At 34.4% G+C, this 22,991-nt stretch overlaps 1 protein-coding gene across 2 annotated transcripts in view; it reads left to right on the forward strand.

Annotated features, from left to right (window-relative positions):
* The window catches only part of LOC149777608 (myb-binding protein 1A-like protein), a 133,972-nt gene that overhangs the window by 72,439 nt on the left and 38,542 nt on the right, over positions 1-22,991 (forward strand). For both annotated transcript variants that reach the window (XM_089942260.1, XM_089942259.1), the window contains exons 19-27: positions 96-165; positions 3,299-3,441; positions 5,904-5,997; positions 9,130-9,305; positions 10,000-10,136; positions 13,068-13,125; positions 13,515-13,628; positions 15,181-15,256; positions 20,479-20,528. In XM_089942260.1, coding sequence (XP_089798386.1) covers positions 96-165; positions 3,299-3,441; positions 5,904-5,997; positions 9,130-9,305; positions 10,000-10,136; positions 13,068-13,125; positions 13,515-13,628; positions 15,181-15,256; positions 20,479-20,528 — 918 coding nt within the window. The remainder of the gene's footprint in view (positions 1-95; positions 166-3,298; positions 3,442-5,903; positions 5,998-9,129; positions 9,306-9,999; positions 10,137-13,067; positions 13,126-13,514; positions 13,629-15,180; positions 15,257-20,478; positions 20,529-22,991) is intronic.

Raw genomic sequence — 22,991 nt, forward strand, 5'->3', positions numbered from 1 at the left:
AAATATTTTACTTGAAAAATTAGGATCTCTTATCATGCCAAATAATCCATTTTGCTTGGTTCCCTAGTTATACACTGTATATTTATCACCCACAGGACCTCCATGTATGTTATGAGAAGGCAGGACATAAAAGACGAAAGTCAGTGTCAAAGAAAGAGGATGATGGTAATAATTGCTTTTTACTTATTTGTAAAGTTGTATACTTATATTACAGTCACACCAGCTCTAATAATCACCTCACAGACTCCTTAGCAAGAAGACCCAATGCCATGTAAAGTTAATCTCCAGTGTCAGTCACCTCACAGACTCCTTAGCAAGAAGACCCAATGCCATGTAAAGTTAATCTCCAGTGTCAGTCACCTCACAGACTCCTTAGCAAGAAGACCCAATGCCATGTAAAGTTAATCTCCAGTGTCAGTCACCTCACAGACACCTTGGTAAGAAGACCCAACATAAAATGCCATGTAAAACTAATCTCCAGTGTCAGTCACCTCACAGACACCTTGGTAAGAAGACCCAACATAAAATGCCATGTACAACTAATCTCCAGTGTCAGTCACTTCACAGACACCTTGGTAAGAAGACCCAACATAAAATGCCATGTAAAACTAATCTCCAGTGTCAGTCACCTCACAGACACCTTGGTAAGAAGACCCAACATAAAATGCCATGTACAACTAATCCCCAGTGTCAGTCACCTGGCTACTGTACAGTGATTTATTTGTAGGATATTTATATGAATGTCTAGTAGTTTTATTACAAAATTTGAGTTAATATCAGTTCCCACACAAATATAGTGAAGATTAATGATGGAATTTTGTTCTAGTGTTGACTCGCAGGTTTAACTTTATGTGAGAATGCACGCGTGTCAAGGTTCAAATTAATTTTAGCGCACGTGTTATAGAGAAAAATAACTCAAAATATTAAAACTTTCTGGGTTAAAATTTGTACCTCTCAGTACATTTAGTAAAGAGTCATTACAGTGTTATGTATTTCAAAAATGTTGTTAACCAAGACATGCAGATACAAATGGATCATAGTAGAATTTGGTCTTTGACTAATTTTCAGTTTTAAATAGGGCACCATTACATGTATGTTTTGTTGACAATTTTGATTCTAAAGAAAACAAAACACATGATCAAACTTTTTTATATTTGTACATGTTTCAGTAATTCAAGACAATTTTTGTCATAATTTAAACTCACAGATTGTGCAAAACCTGAGATTTTATTATATGAAGTAAGATATGGGTATGAGGAGATGCAAGATTTTACTGTACAGAGTGAAAAGTACGGGTGTGAAAACATTAAAGACTGAGATCTTACCTTACAGAGTGAGATGTCACACATATGAAGATATTGAAGAATGATTTATCTTTCACAGAGACATCACAGATGTGAGGAAATAAAACACTTTGAGATTTTAACTTATATAGTGAGATGTCACACATATGAAGATATTGAAGAATGATTTATCTTTCACAGAGACATCACAGATGTGAGGAAATAAAACACTTTGAGATTTTAACTTATATAGTGAAAGATCACACATATGAAGATATTGAAGAATGATTTATTTGTCACAGACATCTCAGATGTGAGGAAATAAAACACTTTGAGATTTTACCTTATATTTGTGAGATATTGCACTTGAGGATATTGAGGAATGATTTACCATACATTGAGATATATGCATAGCTGCCAACCCTCACGAATTTGGTGTGAATTTCACGACTTTTTCAGCGATTCACGGATTCACGGCGTAAGCCAAAAATTCACGAATTTTCCAATCCTCAATTATTTTAAATCTTTAATAAAATAACCGATTTCCTGTTAAGCGCTAGTCGTGATATTCGCAGTTGCCGAAACGGTCCAGTACTGCTGGTCACGATATTAGTAGATCTACAGCCGATTAGTACAGTTGGCCCAGTAACAAGCATTTTAGCCTCTTTTAATCTATATGTATAAGAGTAGTTTTACAAATGCTTTTGAGAGAAACTGGGGCTTAACCGGAAATTTATTCCGCGCATGCGTCAAAACACTGATTTGAGTTACCATTCAGCCTCGTATGTAAGATTTTGAAAATGTCTTCACCACCAAGGAAAAAGAAATGTATTACTCAAAAAGTGAAGTTTAATTTGGAATATATCAAAAATTGGCCGTGCATTCTGCCAGTAAACATTGATATTCATTCATGCTTCTTGCACTCAGTGTGTCATCGCAGAGACGATGTGAGGAAGAATGTCAGTTGCAAAAAAACACGTAGAAGTTGGGAAAATTAAGAATTCGCAGATTTCATCTCTGGAATATTTTAAACCATTTGCGGCAGACCTGCAGGCTACCAACGCTGAAGCATTATTTGTGAGTTTTCTTGTCGAACGCAATCTACCTTTATCAGCTGGAGACCATGCTAAACATTTGTTCTGACAAATGTTCCCGGACTCGAAAATCGCATTTTTTCCTGTGGAAGAACCGAAAATGCTGCAGTTCCTGTGCATTACTCACAGCAACAGTGACAGCGTAAGAATATTTTCTTTAGTGAGGAAAATTAAAACAGACTTTAGGGCCTCCTTAGCTGCAGAAAATTTGTCAGCAATTTTAGTCCCCAAGATCAACCTGCAGGCAACAAGTCGGAACTGTTTAGAAAACAAATTTACGATCAAGCAGTTGAGGAAGTTCAAGTCCGCCACAGTATAATGTCTTGATAAATAAATATTTCTGCATATGTGTAGTGTTTTATATTTATTTTGCAAACTTGATATAGTGTAGTATTGACGGTTGGAGTGGTCAGAGTGAATGGAGTTATTGTCATGGTTTTTTTCACGAATTCATGTCCAAATTCACGACTTTTTATCCCTATTTTCACTAATTGTGAGCCTGGAAGGTTGGCAGCTATGTATATGCGAAGAAATCAGTGATTTTTGTTAAGATTTTACCTTACAGAGTGAGATATCACACATAAGAATATCAAACAGTAATTAACCATTCACAAAGATATCTCAGCTGTGAGGAAATCAAAGACTTGGTGAGATTTTACCATACAGAATGAGATATCACAATTATGAAACAAAATCAGAGACTTCAGTTTGTATTGCTGTTGGCCACATATAACAATTTTCTCTGTTGTATTTTTTGGATGGCTGTTTAATTTTTGTTGGTAATGAGAGAACAAATAAATTTTCAGAGGACACTAGTGTATATTTTAAAAATGACCTCAGTAAATGCTGAGGAAATAATTCAGTGGCCAAACTATGGACACTTTTATTGCAATAATTCCTGTATTTCATTATCTATTGCAGAACCTGATTGGATTGAAGTGACAGTGGAGCTTATACTTAGTCTGATGTCGCGAGGATCACATTTAGCACGAGTTGTAGCCAACTCTGTCTTTGCTGCCCTGACATCCCACATAACGCCAAAGGCACTCTCCCTAATTCTGGATGTAAGAACCCTTCTTGTACATATGTATGTAGGTAGAGTCCATCATATGTATGTAGGTAGAGTCCCTATAGTCAACAGATGCATGTAATGCAGTTACTGATCATACTCGAGATAATCTGCTCTTGGCTTACATTGACTGGACTTGGAATGTTGGAGCAAAGAATAATGACTTAAATACAGATGATAAACTGCTTCATGGGATCCCCAAATAAAGTGAGAGATATACATATAAATGCATTTGAAATGAGGCATTTCTTTATTGTTCATATTACTCATTTGTCAGTTATTATGCAATTCAGACCTACCAAACCGTATGATTTGACCAAGTCGTACTGAAATGACCCATAAATTGCGGACTTAAGGAATAATAGCACAAAGTACACAAATGTGATATTTGTGATCATATCCAGATAAGGGCTTATCCGTATTTAATCAGGATCTGGGTTTCATATTAGATTTAGAAGAATTCATCAGGGAACCAGCCTAACTTGACAGGATTACATTAGATGCTTCACACTGTCCATATTTGACATGCAAAATGCCTGCATTATTGAGCTGTTTATTACATAAAAATTTCTAAAAAAAATATTCTCATTGAAATTTTTGCAGATGAATTGCACATTGAGTCTTTTTAAATGTTTTAACAATCAATACCTAAGTATAAAAAGAAATATTCAGATTCTGTGGTGGAAAAATTAGGAAGGGCAGCAATTACATTTAGAGGACATCATATGTTAATTTGAGTATGTTTTATGCATTTGAGATGGTATCTGTTGCCATGTTAAATTCAAAATAAACCTGAAGTTTATGTCAAGTTCAGAGAATAAGTTAGAAACCTTTGAACTCCATCGGAACTGCAGTGTCTGAAAATCTACTGGGGGTAAATAAAGTCTAAGTACTTCAAAAATTCTTTAGTTGAACTTGTGTTCACAGCATCAGTCTCGGATCACACTTTTGAACTGTCTAAATGCACGTTTTCCAAGTTGACAATAGTAGTAGATGGTATTGTTATACCTTACTAAAAATTGGTCTAACTTAATGGAAAAATTGACTCTTACTGTGACAGCCTTTTTTTACTTTTGGCAGGTCTGGAAATTTTGTTATTATCAAATCAAGGAGATTACAACATGAATTATGTGCTTTCCATTGCATAGGTGTCTGCCTGTTTGGTTGATACAGATTTGAATAATTCTCAACTTATCGTGCAAGTGTATATAGTAAGAGAAGCAAAATCAGGTATATAGATCTTTGATGAGTGCTAATTTTTATTGTGCAAAGAGAGTCACATAATTTCATTCTGCAAGCCTTGCTGAGCTTATTATTTCAACTAGCTTCATAATTTAATTTACATGTGTAAGATTTTATTTATCACATAACGAAAATACTGATTTTATTTTGAATTGACTATTGTTGTTTGGGGTTTAGTATCATTTCTCAGTGCAAGATAGGCTATCCATGGCAGCCAGTATAACTGTTGGAGGAAGAACCTGGGAAAACTCTAGTAAGAACCACTGACCCATAGGAAATTACTGGCAAGCTTTCTCACATTGCCAAATTGGTTGAGCCCGAGACTGGAGCTTATGTGGACATGAGTTGGTAGTGGTCAGTGAAGCCAAGCATGGTATACCACTCATTTACATTAGGTCCCTAAACCAGACTGCCTAATAACAGTGCAGAATGATTTTAAAAACACATTGGTTGATTCAGTCATTATGACCATTTCTTTGTATAATGTTATGTCATCTGTGATGTCATGAGTTTTTTTGCACCTTTTATATATCTGAAAATTATGATTTGCATATGTTAAGGTATTAGCCATATTCTAATTTGCATTCATTTAGGACCAAATGTATTTTGGTACAATGCAAGTGAATCAGCTGTCCATAAAAATTACAAAGTTTACTCAAAATTTCTCTGCTCCTTCTCAACATCATACTGTTGATTTTGATTAAACATTATTTTACAGAAGTCATCGTGTAAAGTACATAAAATTCAATGAGAGTAATGAGCAACTATCATTTTGAGAGCTCTCTTCATTAGCAGTAATTACTTTTATTATGACGCAAGTAATGAAGGCATATGATTATGGACATTGACATGTTAAAAGAAGACGATGAATTAGTATAATAATATAAACCAAAATTGAACCATTTATAACAGAAACAGTATAGTTGAAAGAAAACAAAAGAGAAATGAATGTGAATATGTTGACATTGATGGAGGTTCAGGGGTAAGTAAAGAACATCTGAATTCAGTGTAGGTGAAATATATATATAGTAACTAAGTACATGCTAGAGATATAACAACTTAGTAGTGATTAAACAAATCTCTTCTTGCAGTCATGTCCTTTCGGACTATTTGAAGAATCTGTTAAAGAGTATCCATGGGACTGCACTAGTTGATACAAAGAATATCAGATAAATATGTATTTTTTTCTTTATATTCTCATTTTGTCAATTGTAGGTTCTTCAGACTCCCAAAAGTGGAGAAGAGGGACAGCTTGAGTTTGAAGGAGAGGAGGGAGATATGGAGGATGAAGAGAAAGAGGAGGAAGAAGGTAAAGGAGTCCAAAACATAGAGAGAGGTATTCCATTTAAACATACATGGTACCCAGGGAAGGCAGTTTAAAAAAAATAAATGCCAGCATACTGTGAATTCACATAGTTTATATTAAAATTAGAAAATTCTAAGTTGCATCTGTGGATGAGCACCCCATATTAAAAGTGCCTTCCCTGGGTCCCAGGTATGTTTTACTGGAACAGCCCTGGACATTTTTTAATACTTCATATGTGCTAGCCACGGTCGGAATAGTTTGATTCTGAATGGTATATCATATGTCATTGTTAAGGTGATCTGGCATTTTATTTGATGAGCTTATGACTACTTCTGAACAAGTTTTGATCAAATGAGATATGTATGCGTATATTTTATAGATGTCTTGGAGGAGATAGACATTTGGACAGTTAATGAGATCTTGTGTCGTATGGTTGCCGAGTTACTGTGAAAACTGTCTCAGAAAAAGGGTAAATAAATATATGTGAATGAGGCACTGCATAGTTTTGAGGGTGAGCAATAAAATCAGTAGGTGATATTATCTATCTGTGGACTTGAATGACTTTATCCGAGTTACTGCTGGACCATGGGATCATGGGAAACTCAAGGTATAATCGAGGGTCATGCAACATTGAAAACCCAGTGGTGGAAAGATCATGTAAATTATTTGTGATTTTCATTTGTCATACCTAAAGTGTACCAAAAAAATGATTAAAATTATAAAAATGGAAATAAAGGTCAGTTAAAAATGTTGAAATAAAGGTCTATCTGATCACCATCTTAAGGTCTTGTGTCCATGATCTCATTTGATTTTTGCTTTTGGTAGGATTGGGTATTTGAATACAGCCACCTTCATCATCAGGATCTACTGTTGTGTTGCAGAATCTATCATGCGGTTCTGATCGGATTGGTGGAGTTGTTTAGCAAATTGATAATTTGATCAGTCTTGAGGGAAATTTATAGAGTGTAACAAGAGTGAGTCATATTGAAAAAAAGATGACTGATGGGAAGATGGAAAGATCAGCCTCTAAGTATGAAACTATGGAAGAAAGGTCTTGTCTTCTGACACTAACAAAGATGCTGCAGAAAGTATGATATTTATAGGTTACTGCATTTGTATGGGAAAATATGAACAAGTTTTTTGGATGGAATAATGCACAACCTTGGGAGTGCAGTATATCCATCTGACAAAACGAGTTCATATTTTCCCATACAAATGCAGTAACCTTTTTATTATATGCTCATTTTCTTATTCTACCTAAGGCTTAATTATATAAACAAAATACACTACAAGAAACAACGTAAATGAATGTATGCCATATTTATTCCAAACTAAATACACAAGCGCAGATTCATCATTACACAACAACATTATTAATGCGCACATAACTCTGCCCAGATAAATTTGAACTTAGTCGTGCGCGTGACATAACTTTCGAAAGAAAATGGTGTGTCTAGTTAAAATTGAAATTTGGAGTCATATTGTGAATGAATGTGCATTGCAACAACTTTTCCATTTGATCTGGAATTAATATATTTTGGTATTTTTTTCGTTTCAACAAAATTTTGTGATTATGGACTGGATTTGTATATGACAATTCCACATGAAATACATGGGATTGACGAAGCTAGGGAGAAGCATATTGACATGTGCAAATGTGTTTCTGTTTCTGTCATTGAATGTTTGAAATCATAATGTGGGAAAAATATGAAGTCTTTCAATTGCAATTATCAAAAAGACGCTATGGAATTTAATGCTTATTTCATTTTGAGTGCAGTAAGAAGGATGCAATTGCACTTAACATCGAAATTACAGAACAGTTTTGAAATGTGTAATCAAGATTGAGAACCTATGACATGGCTCATGTAATTCAGATTTGCAGAACGAAGAAAGTACATTTTGAGGAAATTCAGGATATAAAACTAAGTATATTTGTTTTTGCCATTCTTATCACCAGCTAAAGAAGACAGTATATGACTTGTCACTTGTATGTTTATTTGTAAGGACCCTTTCTTGCATCTCTTGTATACTATAGCTAGCCTAAATTCATAACTTTGTATCAACGCGGAATGTGCCAAAGCGGCTGGTATGTGGCAGTCCACAAAACATCTGTTTTAATTCATTCAGAAACAAATTTAAACAACCACAATGTAAAGGGCCTACTATGTGAGTGTACATGATTTGTTTACAAATCAGAAGTGCTGGCGTCTGCGTCCTTTGTTTGTTTACAATAGAAAGTAGTTCTTTTATGCATGTGAATGCTATATGTGTATTGGTGCTGGGGTTCAGTATCAGGTAATATTGCACGATTCTGACAATGTAAGGTTAACAGGGGAAAAAAATGAGCATCATATATCAGGCACCTTGTCATCAATGCCTTGACAGAACAGCATGTATGAATAATGGAAAATTATGTTTGGATCTCCAGGAGACCCATTTGCAAATTTACTGTGAAAAACTTGTTCTTTAGTAAGTTTTAATTGGTTTGGTTTGGAAAAAAAGTTTATATGAGTGGGTACCTAATTTCCAGGATCTATCATTTTCACAAAATCCATGTATTAGTCTTTGTAAACAATTATATTGACTCTCATTTCCATGCATTTGCGAGCAAATAGATGTAATTGGTACTGCATTAATTCAGTTCATTATTTAAAGTTATTCATTGCTAAGATGGGTTCTTAAAGACTGCTGTCAAAGCATAACGATGGGGATTAGGTGCCTATTTCACACTGACATCAATGTAGGTAGCCATGGTATTAAAAGCATACGATGAGGAGAACAGGATGGGCCAGGAGTGAATGTCAGTTTGGCAGATATTTTGATGTGACTCGAAATTTATGGTCTAGCTCACTCATGAAAACTTCAGAATTGGAACCCAACGAATTTCAAGTGTTTAACAATATTCAGAATATACGTTTCTGGCAGGATCACTGCTTTAGCTGCTGACAACGCTAATGCCTCTTTACTTGAATTAAATTAAGCTTAGCCTTATCGGATTGGCTTGCAGTAACAAGATCCTGTTTTACATTGAGATAAAGAAAACTGAAAGGTACAATAAAGAATTACATAGTCAATGGATGTAATATAAATTGAGTGATATGAGTCACACTTATGTCTCTTGTTAATTATTGGCAGATGTTGAGATCGATGAAGAAGAAGAAAATAATAAGGGGGAGCAGGAGGATGAATCAGGAGATAGTAATGAAGACATTGATGAGGAAGATGAGGAAGGAGAAGTAGATGAAAATTTCAGACAGGCAGTGAAAGCGGCTTTGGGTGATGCAGCTGCTGACAGTGATGATGTTGATGAGGTACAGATACTGTTTTGTGTTTTTGCATGATATTTGAATTTCCCAACACTGGGTGCAAATAATAAATGCTGAATCTGTATTAGCTTCCCTTTCCGATGATCCTGAAGTTTGTACCTCTGCCATCATAATATTGCATTAATGTTTTCAAACTGCAGTTACATGTTTTCTTCGTAGTGTTCAGTTGTAAGTTTTATATGATGGGCTGTTAGTTTTAGCATTGGGAACAAATGTTAAACATTGACCGATAACTCTTTGCAAGTAAGTAGAGTTTGTTTCATTCACTAGTAAGTAGAGTTTATGTTTCATTCACTTGTAAGTAGAGTTTATGTTTCATTCACTTGTGAGTAGAGTTTGTTTCATTCGTGGTGTTTGCTGTGGAAGATGCTTTACAGAGTTGTCAAGGACATTTGACATTTCAGATTATGGAATTCAAATTTCATGCATTGTGACTGTTGGACACTGTTTACTTGATTTTATTGAAGCAAGAGACATTTACTGAAAATAAAAACAGTTTTAACATTTCAAAAATAGTCTCAGCAGTGAATATGTATTAGATGATATTGTATGCTATGTGTTCAGAATTAAAAAAAAGGATTCATGGCTTAAATATCAAAATGGTCAGTCTGTTAAATAAAATTTAATTCTGTTGTCAAACCTGTTTCTTATTGAATGAAACCTTGTATGTGTTATTAAGGATGAACCAGATCTGAGTGACTCAGAGATGTTTAAACTTGATGCTGTACTTGCTGAAGCATTCAAGAGCATGAAGAGGGGAAAAGGTGAAAAAGAACGGAAGGAAAAGTCTAAGCTTGTGACAGACTTTAAATTAAGGTTTGTGGAAGAGTAATGTGTGAACAGAGAAATAGTTCAATTTTGCAATCCAATCAGATGTATAGTACGTACATTTACAATGTAACCAAGTGTACAAGTACATGGCTTTACATTGTAACTGAATATATAGTCCTCTATAAATGTAATCTTGGTTAAAACTATTTTTGGATGGACACACCTGTGATAGAGAGAGGGAGATGAAGCCATAATATTTTGTAAATTTCTTTTTGTTAGTAACTGCATCAGTATTTGTGCCAGAGTATTAGAGAAAGTCTGATGATGCACATTCACAGCACTGCATGCAGGGGAGGTAACTTATTCTGTAGAATCCTTGTCTTTACTAAATTGAGTACATTGTTAATCTTAAACATCAATAATAACTTTTCTATATCAGGAGGCAGGCACAGAATATATACACTGTTTGCACAAGGAATATAAACTATATTTAACTGCATGAATTATTAGCTATGTTAGCAATTTCAAACCAGGATCCTGCTGATAATGAGTGTTAAATAAAGGGGACTTTAAAATGTGTACTTTTTGATTTGATTTATGAGATGACACAGTAATATATGATAGTTATTGAATACTTTGGGAAAAGTTTGGAATCTGAATGGGATTCAACTTTTATCTGCAAAGAAAGAAGGCAGGTGGGGCTAAAATATAAATGAGGTCCTAAGAATAAAGAACTCACATGGCTGAATATACAGATTTTTGTGTCTTGTGATAAATTCAAGTCTTTCATTTTGTCTGCATTCAGGGTGTTACATTAAAATTCCTCCCATCTGTTACTGCTTCAGTATTTGATCTAAATCTACTTTTACATCACATGATTATATTATGCTAAAACAATTAATATTGTTCCATAGTCATCTATACATAGCTGTCATAGCACCCATTCTACCCCCCACCCACCCAGCAAATCTCCTATAATAAAACATGTTTGTTTCTCTTGTGGGTTTTGATGGCACTATTTACATTATAAGCTATATCATGCCAAGGAAATGGTTGCTAAGGCATATCTGCCAAGTGTCCCGGTTTTTTTTCCGTATTTGTCCCATATTTTGGACCTGAATATGTGTGTATGCTTTTCTTGTTAAAAATACGATTCTTAATTTAAAAAGTAATAAAAATTTCCTTGCAGTTTTCAGTTTAGAACGGGCACTCAGTTCCATTCTGATAGATATGTATCGCATGTATTTAGGAATTCAGTTCTAAAATATGATTGCTTCATTGAAAATCGAGGATACCATGCCTGTCTTTATCTGCCACATTGGATTTTGCAAACAGTTTCCACTATCGCTGTATCTCATCTTTATAATATTCAGCTTCTAATCATGTTGAATAGGAAAGCAGAATAATCAGAATTTTCTCCAGGAAAGACAAGAAAACAGAACTGGAAGGACAATTGTGCCATCTTGTTTAGATTTTTGAAACCATCAGTAGTACAAGTCACATGGGTCATGTATGTGCCCTTATTTTAAATTAAATATAAATTGTTCTTTTAAAATTTAACACTAATTTTCTTTAACTAAAGTGTATTCAATCCTGATTTTTGAATGATTTGCACCTTAACTGTCATCAAGAAACTTCCCAATGAAAATTGTCGATCTCTGAGGTCTTTTGCAGTGGTGGCCATGTACTAAACTTGGGTCATAATAAGAGCACGTCAAGTAGAATCGTCACAATCGAGGGTTTTACAAATTTATCAATAAGCGTAGCTTTTAGTGTGTCGCAGTGCATGACATTCAATACAGATTGTACTGGATCACATCTTTAAGTTCATTTCGTCCAGAAATATCTGTCATTTGACATTGATTTTGCCTTATGCATCTCTCAGGACGTCTAAATAATGACCGTCCAAAGGAATATGGATGTATATGAATCCAAATGAAGTGAATACTTGCCATTTAAAGGTATGTAGAATCAAATTCTAAAAAATGACACCCATTACTGAAATAGTTGGTGTTGAATGCCTACATGACCATTGTGATTTGTACTATAGTAAAGGAGAAAACTCTGTTTTGCAAATTGTGTAATGTGATTTTGCTATTGGGTATGGAGGCACCCATGAGATACAAGAAAAAGCTAAGAAACAGCTTGTTGCTTCATCATCAACAACTCAGTCTAAACTTACTACATATATAAAAATGAGAGATAACCTTGCTATAGTTTGATCAAAATTTGGCTTATTAAATTTCTTTTAGAAATGAACCTTCATCTTTCCATTGCTAGTGTTGCTGGTGATTTATTTTGCACATGTTTTCCAGACAGTATAATCACAGAAGATTACTCATGTGAAAAAACAAAAACAGTTATGTAAGAAAATCACACAGAATTCAGATTGTCAGTGAAAGATGGTACATTGGAATTGATAATGATTAAAAAGAACCGAGGTGTGGAAAAGGCTTATATAAACAGCCTGTTTCGGAGAGTGTGTTACACTCTTGCACCTTCTAAATGGACACCTGATTGGAACAGGGTGCCCATTCAGAAGGAGTAAGAGTGCAACACATGCATCTTTGAAGTTAAATAATTAAGGAAGGTACTATTCTACTTTAATGATAGTTGTAAATGTTGTAAATAGTTAATTATGTATTAAAATTTAAAAAATCACTGTTTTTCCCCCTGAAAATTAAATGTACTTGCAACCTTTGCATAATTACAAGTCCATACTTTGGTGCCAGATAAAATAATAATAATAATGGTAATAATAACGATAATAATGGTATTGAGTGAACAGCATATATTCAAAATACAAGTCTGAACGGTGAACCTGCATACATTTTTCTCATTTGTGGCTTTTAGGTTTCATTGTATAATACTTAAATATTATGAATCTTAAATATATCTGAAATAATACTTTTCTGTGTAATTTTTGATGGAAAACATATGTATCACATCTTTTCACCAGATTGTCTTCAATTTCAGAGTGCTGGATCTTTTGGTGACTCTGGTAAAAAATCAACCTGCAGCCATGCATGTACAGGTAAGACCAGCTTTTTACTTCGCAACTCATGTAGGCATGAGGCTTATGTGAAATTCCAATTAAGATTTGACTCATTTTGCCTCTCAAAGAGGACCAGTATTGTTATGTTAATCTGAAGTATTGGATGTATCAAGGCCCCAAATTACAGCAATATTAGAATATCTTTTTTTGTATCAGATTTTTCATGATATGTAGGGTGTCCTCAATGATAATGGTTCTTATCAGACCTAAATCTTATTCTTCAGTAATAGTATAGTTTTCATCCATTTATCAGTTCATCTGTCCATCATTTACACTTTCATTTCTGAAACAAACTCCAAACATGCTTTTAACTCATAATGAAAATGTGGAAGATGCAGATAACTTCATTTTTCTTTCATTCTTTTTAGGCTCTTGTCCAGCCATTGTTGGAGCTGATGGAAGCTGGTAACAAGAATAGAGAGGAGAAGGTCCTGGGAAGTAGGGCCAGCAATGTTTTCAACCTTATGTTCAAAACAAAAAAGGTAAATTTCTCTGTCATTCTCTCCATCTATCCATGTCTTTCCATCTGTCTGCCAGTATATCCATATACTTCATTATCTTAATTTTTTATTATGGTTGCTTCCTGCTTAAGTTGATGCGTGGTTTCTTTATCGTGTTAGGTTTTGTCTACAGAAAGGCTGAGACTGTTATAATGCTGATTTTTGTATGTTTGTAGCTTTTTAACATGAGCTGTTTAAAAAAAGGGTATGGGGTGAGGTGGGAATGGAAGGCATACATGAGTGGCAGAGCTCTCAGGACCTGAGGTTCCAGGTCAGATAAATTTGAAGTTCTCAGTCTGCTCAATTTCTCATTGTGATGCAGATCCAAGATGTGCCTCATTTTTCTCCACAATGATCCCCTTTTTATATCTTTGGTCATCCAGGCCTGATTTGTTGAATTATCTTAATGTATATTCTACAACATAAGACAAAAGTGTCAAACTCTTTCCCTCAATTATGGACATGGGTCAATCACACAATATATATTTAATATATATCCTATAGTTATGGAAAAAGCCAACACACAGTACAAATTAAATATACATAATAATATAATGGAACTTTTCCTTCACTATATTTAGAATCACTTAATACTTGACCACACAGGTATATCTTGATGAAAGGTCATTAAAGTTTTTTAGGCTGGCTAGTAAGCGGCTACCTTATGCCAACACCAAATGGTGTCTGCAAATTGCAACTTTTAGATAGGCGACAGACTCTGACCCTCCACCCCAACATTAATGTCCAAATATCAAAAATGGGGTGGCAGAGGTCAAAGGAAACTCTGACTAAATCTGTCATTAAACAGAACGCAAAGACCTACATCTCTCATTGAATAGACAGCACAGATCCACATCTGTCATTGAATAGACAACAGAGACCTACATGTCACTGAATAAACTGCACAGACCTACATCTGTCATTAAATAGACTACACAGACCTACATCTGTCATTAAATAGACTACACAGACCTACATCTGTCATTAAATAGACATCATAATGCACAGACTACACAGACCCACATCTGCCATTGGCATCAGTAATCAAGTTGAAGACTATGCAGCTGATTTGAAATCCCAAGTGAAACAGGATAGACTGATCTGCTGGCAGATTATCTGCTGTTGAGTTGCTTATTACATGAACATACCATAGTAGAACTATGCAAATTTTCATTTTATTATTTTATTGTGACAGAAGAGTGAAATGCAACCTGCACATGGCTTGAAAAAGATCTATATTGGCAAGTGTGCATCTTAAGAAGTCAGTTTGATAATTCATTGTGGTTACTGTAGCACCATTGTCATTATAAACATGAAAATTACAAGGAATTCTTACTAGAGTAATGTCAGAATTGATAATTCAAGGTGTTTACTGTAGAATCGGTGTCAATATAAACTTGAAAAATGCAAGAAATTATTATAAGTCTAAAGTCGGATTAATAATTCATGATGGTTACTGTAACATCATTGTTGTTATAAACGTGAAAAATTCAGTTATAGACATGACAGTATAATTAAGATTTTCCAACTTCAGATTACTGCTGCAAATGATGTGAACAGGGAGGAGCTTGTCAGTGCAATTCAAAATCTAGTTCAGTACTCAAAGACAGGTATGTCCTTTTTGTTTGTAAGCCAGCAATACAAAGACTGGAAGTTATATACCCTTTTATTAAAATGACTTTCACCCTCAAAACATAGGTGGACATTGGGATCACATTTACAATGATATTTTAATGCATGTCATTTTTACTGTAGGCGTCCGTGTCAAGTTTTTAGTGTAACTTGATGTATGTACAGTCAGTCATAAAACTTGATGGGTGTATTCACTTCAAGAGTACAAGTCACAGTGACCTACTTTGTATGCTTCATTGATTATGTGAAGTGTTTGCATTTTGTTTCTAATTCACTGAAAACAGTAGAATATTAAATTCAGCATTAGTACAGCTCAGACTCGATCATAATACATCCACCACTTTACAAGACCACTTTCAAATTGTTTGGCAGTGTTTAAAAGTCATCTGCTGGGACTTGGATAAGACTGGTCTCCCCTAGGAGATTGGTGCCAAAATCTGTTACTACTTCCATTCATGCCTAGTCAATATGCATTTGCAAATATTGCTCACTTTGTTCCTTTTCGTAAGTTTGAATAATTCTTTGGAGATTTCTCACAACAGATAAGCCTATTCCAGACCTGCCAACTCTTATGATTTTGCCATAAGTCTTACGAAAATTAGCCTTAAAATATGGACCTACGGCATACTAGCAAAAACTATGGAAAAGTGATCATTGCCGAAAACTACGGATAATTGGTTCATCCGTGTTTTATTTGGATCCAGGTTTCATCTTAGGATTAGTGAAATTAGTCAGGGAACCAGATGAACTTTACATCAGCACCCCAGACGCTTTACACTGCACCTATTTGTTCATGCGAGGCATCTGCATGATCAAACTGTTAATTATAAAATTTTAAAAAAGAGCATCCAGAAAGCAATGCATGTTTAAGAGTAAAGAGAAAATAGACTTCGGAAAATTGTTAATAATCAACACAGAAGAATAAAAAGGAGTATTCAGATTCTTGTGAATAAAAGCTGGAAAGGACACAATTACATTTATTGGACATCACATGCCAATTTGAGTGTCTCATGGTGGGAGATATGATTGCTGTCATCATGTGAAATGGAAAAGAATTTCCAAGAATTACGTCAAGTTGAGAGATAGCAACAAGCCTTTGAGCTGCATAGGGTTTGGAACTAGAGTTTGTGCTGCTGTACTAGTGGTAAATAAAGTCTACACGTACTTTACAAACTTTTCAGTTGAACATAATTTTTATTGTCGATGCGTCAAACTTTTAATTATGTTTTCAATCTTTACAATAGCAGTTATTGATATTTTGTTACACCTTAATGAAAACTGGTCAATCTTACTGGAAGAATAAACTGCCTTACTGAGACAGACTCATCAGGGTTGGCAGGTCTGATACCCTAGCTGTTATTTCTCTTTACCAAATCTTGCTCTTTATTCACTTATATATATATATATATATATATATATATATATATATATATATATATATATATAATATCTTCCGAAATTATCTTTTGAGTTCCCAACCCCACTCCCCACCTAGCAAAAAGAGAATGGGAGATATTAGTTTTGTGCCATCCATATGGCTGTCATCCATCATTAGATTTTCTTGTAAGCAAGATGGTTCAGATACTGTTGAGCTGAATCAGGTAAAGTTTGATCTTTAGACACTTGAGGGGTCCCATTACCTTGTTAGGTTCTGGTGATTGACCATTTAAAAAAAAATTGTGAACAGTTTTGCATTTTTATTATGCTGTATTGGTCTATGTCTTGTAAGCAGGCTTACGCAAGAATTACATGTGATGGACAAATTAAATTTGATTGTCAATTTTTGTATTCATATTGAGATGACATCATTAGAAGGTTATGTAGAGATTTGTAGCCCATCTGGCCATAAAGCCAAGTGAGTTTATGATACGGCCAGGTGTCCATTGTACATCGTCTATCATGTGCCTGTTTGTCAATCATTGCTTGTTACTACCATAACATCCATATTTCTGTTTTGATTTTAATCTGTGTTGGAATATGGGGTGTATTGTCAAATCTGGCTAGTTTGATAAAGAGAGAGAACCACACATAATAATTAAAAGATCTTGCATCTGTTTATTTTTTAAATCTTGATACCAGTCTGGTGGCTGTACTTCTGACCTGGAATGTGTGCTTATATCATTAAGATCTCAGACAAGGTTAATAATGAGCAAGATCCATGCATACTAATGAGGCAATCATTTGTTTGATTGGCTAATCTTGTTACGATGCTGGAGACCACATTTCTGATCCAATTTTGATGAAATTTACTTGGAATCTATGCTTATATTATTAAGATCTCGGATGAGTTTGATAATGCAAGATTCACATTTACTAATTAGGTGATGATGCATCTGATTAGCTTACATCTCAGGAAGCCATATCAAACTTGAAATATGGGCTTATATGATCAAGATATTGTGCGAGTTCAATAATAATAAGCAAGATTCTTGCATATTAATGAGGATGTTGTATCTGATTGGCTATTCTTGCTGCAACTCAGGAGAGCATATATTTTAATGAGTTTTGATCAAATTTGAATATTTGCATATATGATTAAGATTGTGTGTAAATTTAATGATCAAGATGCATGCATATTAATGAGTTGGTCTGAATGGCTGAGCCTGTTGTCATTATGACAACTTTCTGATTATATTTGAATGAGATATGGGCATGTATTATCATCATCATATTATCATTGTCATGGGTCATGGATGGGTTCAATAACGAGATTGGTCTACCCATATTAATAGCATTATCTTAGATCTGATTGGCTGATTCAGTTACCAATCTGGAAGCCATATTTGTAATTGGATCTTGATCAAACTTGGAATAATAGCTCATATCATTACTATCATGGACTGTCAATAATAAGTGAGATATATGCATATTTTTAAGGTAATTTTGCATGGGATTGACTGGGCTAACACTTGGGAAACCATACTTCTGATACAATTTTGATCAGAATAGGAATATGGGGTTTTGACATCAAATCTTGGGCAGTTGAAATAAGCAGGATCCAGGCAGTGGTCTTGAATCTGATTTGCTTACCTTTTTACCACTCTTTAATCCATAGTTTTTACCTGTGGGGTTTATCATCATCAAGACTTTGATTATCAGCAGCAGACTGTGCATATTAATTGTGTCTTTTTCTTTAGAAGGATTTTTGTCAGGATATAGTAAAATAGTTCCAATCAATATGGTAGACTGTTTGGAATTAGTTCACATAGGATATGTTCTTACAATACCATATAAACTTGCTTAGTGAATTGGTCAACCATTTGATTGATATTGAGCCAGTTTTGGGCCTCTTGTTTATTACCCTTTCTGTTCGTCTGTTTGTTTCATAACTTATTCTCTGCATGGGTTCAAGTCTCAGAATTGGCCAATGTGGGTATGTGAGAAAGCTTGCCAGTAGCTTCTCGAAGGTCAGTGGTTCTTTCCGGGGATTTTCCAGGTTCTTCCTCCACCATTAATACTGGCCGCCATGTATAGCCTATCATGTGCTGAAAAATGGAGTTAAAAACTACAACAACAACAACAACGATACCATAACTTATTCTGGTTTGCATGATAATCTATGGCTACCAGATCAAATGGCTTGCACTTTTAGATAAAGATGAGCCCCATCAATTTTGGACTCAAAAGGTAAAGACAACTTTGACTAGAAGAAAATTGGTTTGTGTACAATAGCACTAGTTCCACATTGCATACCTGGACCAAACTTTGTGGATACCTTAATGTGGGGCAAGGAAAAACTAAATTGATAATAGGGAGCAAAAGGCTAAAGGTCAGGGTCATTTAATTGAAGAAATAAAAATGGTTTCCGTATAATATTTTTTCTGCATCACATACACTAGATCAGATTGTGTATATAGTTTGCACTTGGGGTAAGGAAGAACCTTATTAATTTTTGAATCGAAAGGTTAGTGGCAAAGGTCACTGAAAGAAAGAGAAGATAAATTGTTTCGTCGTGATAACATTAGTTATGCATCACAGACTTAGCCTAAGCTTTGTGCATGGCTTGCACTTTCAGCAAGGAAGAAACTTTTTGATTTGGTGGTCAAAAGCAGGCCTACATTATATTATCATGACAATTACATCTTTTATATCAAATCAAATAAATGATGTGGCATGGAAGGAAAGCTCAAAAGCATAAGAGTTAGCAGTCATAGTTATGTGTCAGTCAACTCGTTTCAGCTGATCAGTTGAATATTATTGTGTACATCATATAATAAAACTACAGCCTACTTTTTCACAAATGTGATCATAAACAGCAAGGCAACCAAATGAAATGAGTACTTGGTTAGTAAAAAGCTGTTTCACAAATGTGATCATAGACAGCAAGGCAACCAAATGAAATGAGTACTTGGTTAATAAAAAGCTTTGTTTCACAAATGTGGTTTATTAAAGAGAAGTGACTACCAGAGGTTTGTACTGAACTTAAAATTCCTGGATTCAGAGATGTGCTGAAAGATTAGAAGTTTCACTATTACTGCATTGAATTCACAGCTTCAATAGTGTGCTAATAGAACAAAAAGAAGAAAGAATTAATAAAGTTTCAACTTAAATAGTTGTTTCGCATAATTCATGTTTGAGTTATTGAAAAAAGGATTCTTGTTTTAGTATGAATCAGCAACAGCAAAAAGCAGATGTAATACACAATTTTGTTGATGTACATATTATGGTTGTTGAAACCTCATGGAGTGGTGTTGTTAAAGATAGATTGAAAATAAAGGTAATTTATACCAAAAAGTTTTTGGGACAGTTACTCACAATGTCATTATAAAACAAGTATTAAAGAGCTGATACCCCCCCCCCTTTTGATGTTCAGTTGGGATGGCAATCCCATGTTAATTGTTTCTAGGTCCCTGTGTAATTCGCACCCACGCCTATAATACAATCTATGTTTTGAACCTGGTTGTGCAAAGGTCATCAAGGGAGAGGGTTTTAAAAATTTTTAACCAGTAATTTTCTATATTTCACACTTTGTATTATTTCTAAGGTGAAAAGAATGTATGTTTCAGTGTGGTAACAATTTAAATATGTCATTTTGTCCTTTCTAATATATAGTAATGATATATATTTTTTTGTATCTGTCTGGCAAGTCAGATTTGCTCCCAAACCAAATTTGAATATACCTGACTTACTTATCTGGTAATTTTGACTAGTTTTTGAACTTTTTTTTGATGTATTCATTTTCATATTTGGACTTTTTCAGTGACTGGTGGACCCATGGTTAAGGAAGTAGCAAAAGGTTGCTTATTGATGGTAGGTTTGGTTGGTGTTAACAGCCTGTCCATGTTTTAATGCAATAATTCAGTTAACAAAGTGCTTGCATTCATCAACTCAGGTAAGAGTTGTAAAACTTTCAGTTTTAATCTTCATGCAGATTAATCTATGCCTAGTTTGTTTGCACGAGGAATCCAAACGTTCATCAAGCAAGTGAAGGGGATAGTTATTAAAATCCAGGCAAGTCAGGACATCTGATTGTTGAGCATCCTTGGCAGAAGCTCAACTTAAAAATCACTTTGGCTTGCATATCCTCAGCATCCTATCCAGACACTTAGCATTAAAGTTTTTAATTTTCACTTTATTTCAATTCCATGTGTCCCACAATCTTCAGATTTGGAATTTAGCTTCAGAATGCAGTTAATTTTTCTTTCTTTCATTCTTGTTTATTGGTTGGGATTTCCTCTCATCACTGTATAGTAATCCTTGTGTCCAACTGTCCTGTTAGTGGAGCAAGCCCTGCAGTCTTAGTCTTGACAAAGCATACATTGTATACATTTATTGTAACAAATACTCAAGAAAAGTATTCAGTCCAATGAAATTTTCATTAAAGTTCAGGAAAATGAAATGTCTGTAACATTTTGCACCTTTCTTTTAAGCACACAATGAATGTTAGATTTTTATTCATGAAAATATCCAACATTGATCATGAAGGCTTTGTATCATATACAGTTTAATTTTATATAATTAATAGATAAGTTCAAATATTATTCATTTCATTAATAAGAATATTTGTCTTCATTTTATATTCTATTATGAGTTCATTATTCCACTGAGAAAGTGAAACACAAGAGCACATTCTTATTGCTGTTTACTTCCTTGTATATAACTAAGTGCTGAATAAACAATTGACAGGTGAGTTCCACTTTCTCAGAGTTCATTTTAATCACATCTATCTAATGGGATACTTTTTCATGTGTAGATATAATTCACGTTTCATTAATTGGCTCCAAGGTAGACTTTTTTAAGATTGGTTTAATCAATATTTGATAGAATATTGCCACTGCTCTCTTGTTCATTATTGACTAGGACAAATACCACTCATGAAAGCATGATCTGAATCACAGCATGGACAATTTGTCGGCAGATAAAATCCAGGGATTCCATGCATAATGCTCATTCTTAGGTATGATGCTGTTTTCCTTTAAAATGACACAGCATCTTGTTTAGAGCCCAACATCCTTCTGTCTTCACTGGCTAATTACAGCAATGGTATTAAACTAATTTCAGTTTAAATATAAGAATGTAGGCATATTGATATTGGGAATGAATCCAATTAATGCATATTTGATTAAGCCTGTTCACCTGGAAATGCATGGAGATAAGTGACGGTATAATCTTTTAGAGATATGTATACATTGATGCTCAGTATTTAAAAAAAAAGGAAAAATCAATGAAAATAAGTATCCACAAATATGAAATTGTTTACTAAACAAAAGAAAATTTGATGACCATAAATTTAAACTGAAAGTGGCAGTGATGATTACATGGAATATTGTTGTAAAGATGACCAACTTTTATTCCAAGTTTTTGTACAGTGCAGTTGGCAGGAGGCAGGAGATGTGAACTGTTCTTTGGAATCCTTGTTTTTAAATTATGTACAGTAATTTTTTTCTTCTGATATTCCCAATTATAATACCATAGGAATACATCAATTGCTACTTAAATCTAGTCCTCCCAAGCTGATAATTTAGCTTTAAAGGCTAAAAGTCGTCTGCCCAATTAGGTGAGAGTCAGACAGGCTGATCTCCCTTTTAGGAATTGTCGCCATATTTTGTCAATCCTTCAGTGAATGCTTTTTGTGCTTGGTAACCTGCTTTTTAGAAACCTTGCAAAGACCAAATTAAGAGTAGTTGTACTGCAGAGTTTCTCAAGTATGGGAAGTTATCTTCATCAATATTTCAAATTATTTTTTGTTCTTTTCAGTCAGAGACTAAGTTTTATGAACTTTATCATAACAGGTAAATATTTTATAGACAGTGTAAAAGCCCAATAATGTCCACTTTGTTAGTGTATAAAGTGTCACCTGTATAAGCTACTGTGACTACTCTTCTATGTTTACAGGTAATTTTCAATAAAAAATGTAATTGTGTAATAGTTTGGTAGTAACTACATCTATGTATTTATCAAGGAAAACTTGACTGGCTCTATAGCTGTTGTTTTTCTTTCACTACTTGCAGCAAAACTTAACTGGCTCTATAGTTATTGTTTTGCTTCCAGTACTTACAGTTGTCTATACCATGGTCATGCCTGAAACTGATGGGTGATAATTGGAGCATGTGTGATATGCCACTCAGGCAGTGTGTCACAAATAGGTTCATGATGTATGGAAAATCATTGGGCTGCAAACCTACTCAGATAATCAAGAATGAAAGGGAAATAATAAAGATGAAGATATCGTATGCATATTTGCTGATATCTCCTCAGCCAGCAAATTTCTCA

This window comes from Sinohyriopsis cumingii, chromosome 18 (assembly GCF_028554795.1).
Source record: "Sinohyriopsis cumingii isolate HCF-2022 chromosome 18, ASM2855479v2, whole genome shotgun sequence".
NCBI classification, from domain to species: Eukaryota; Metazoa; Mollusca; class Bivalvia; order Unionida; family Unionidae; genus Sinohyriopsis; species Sinohyriopsis cumingii.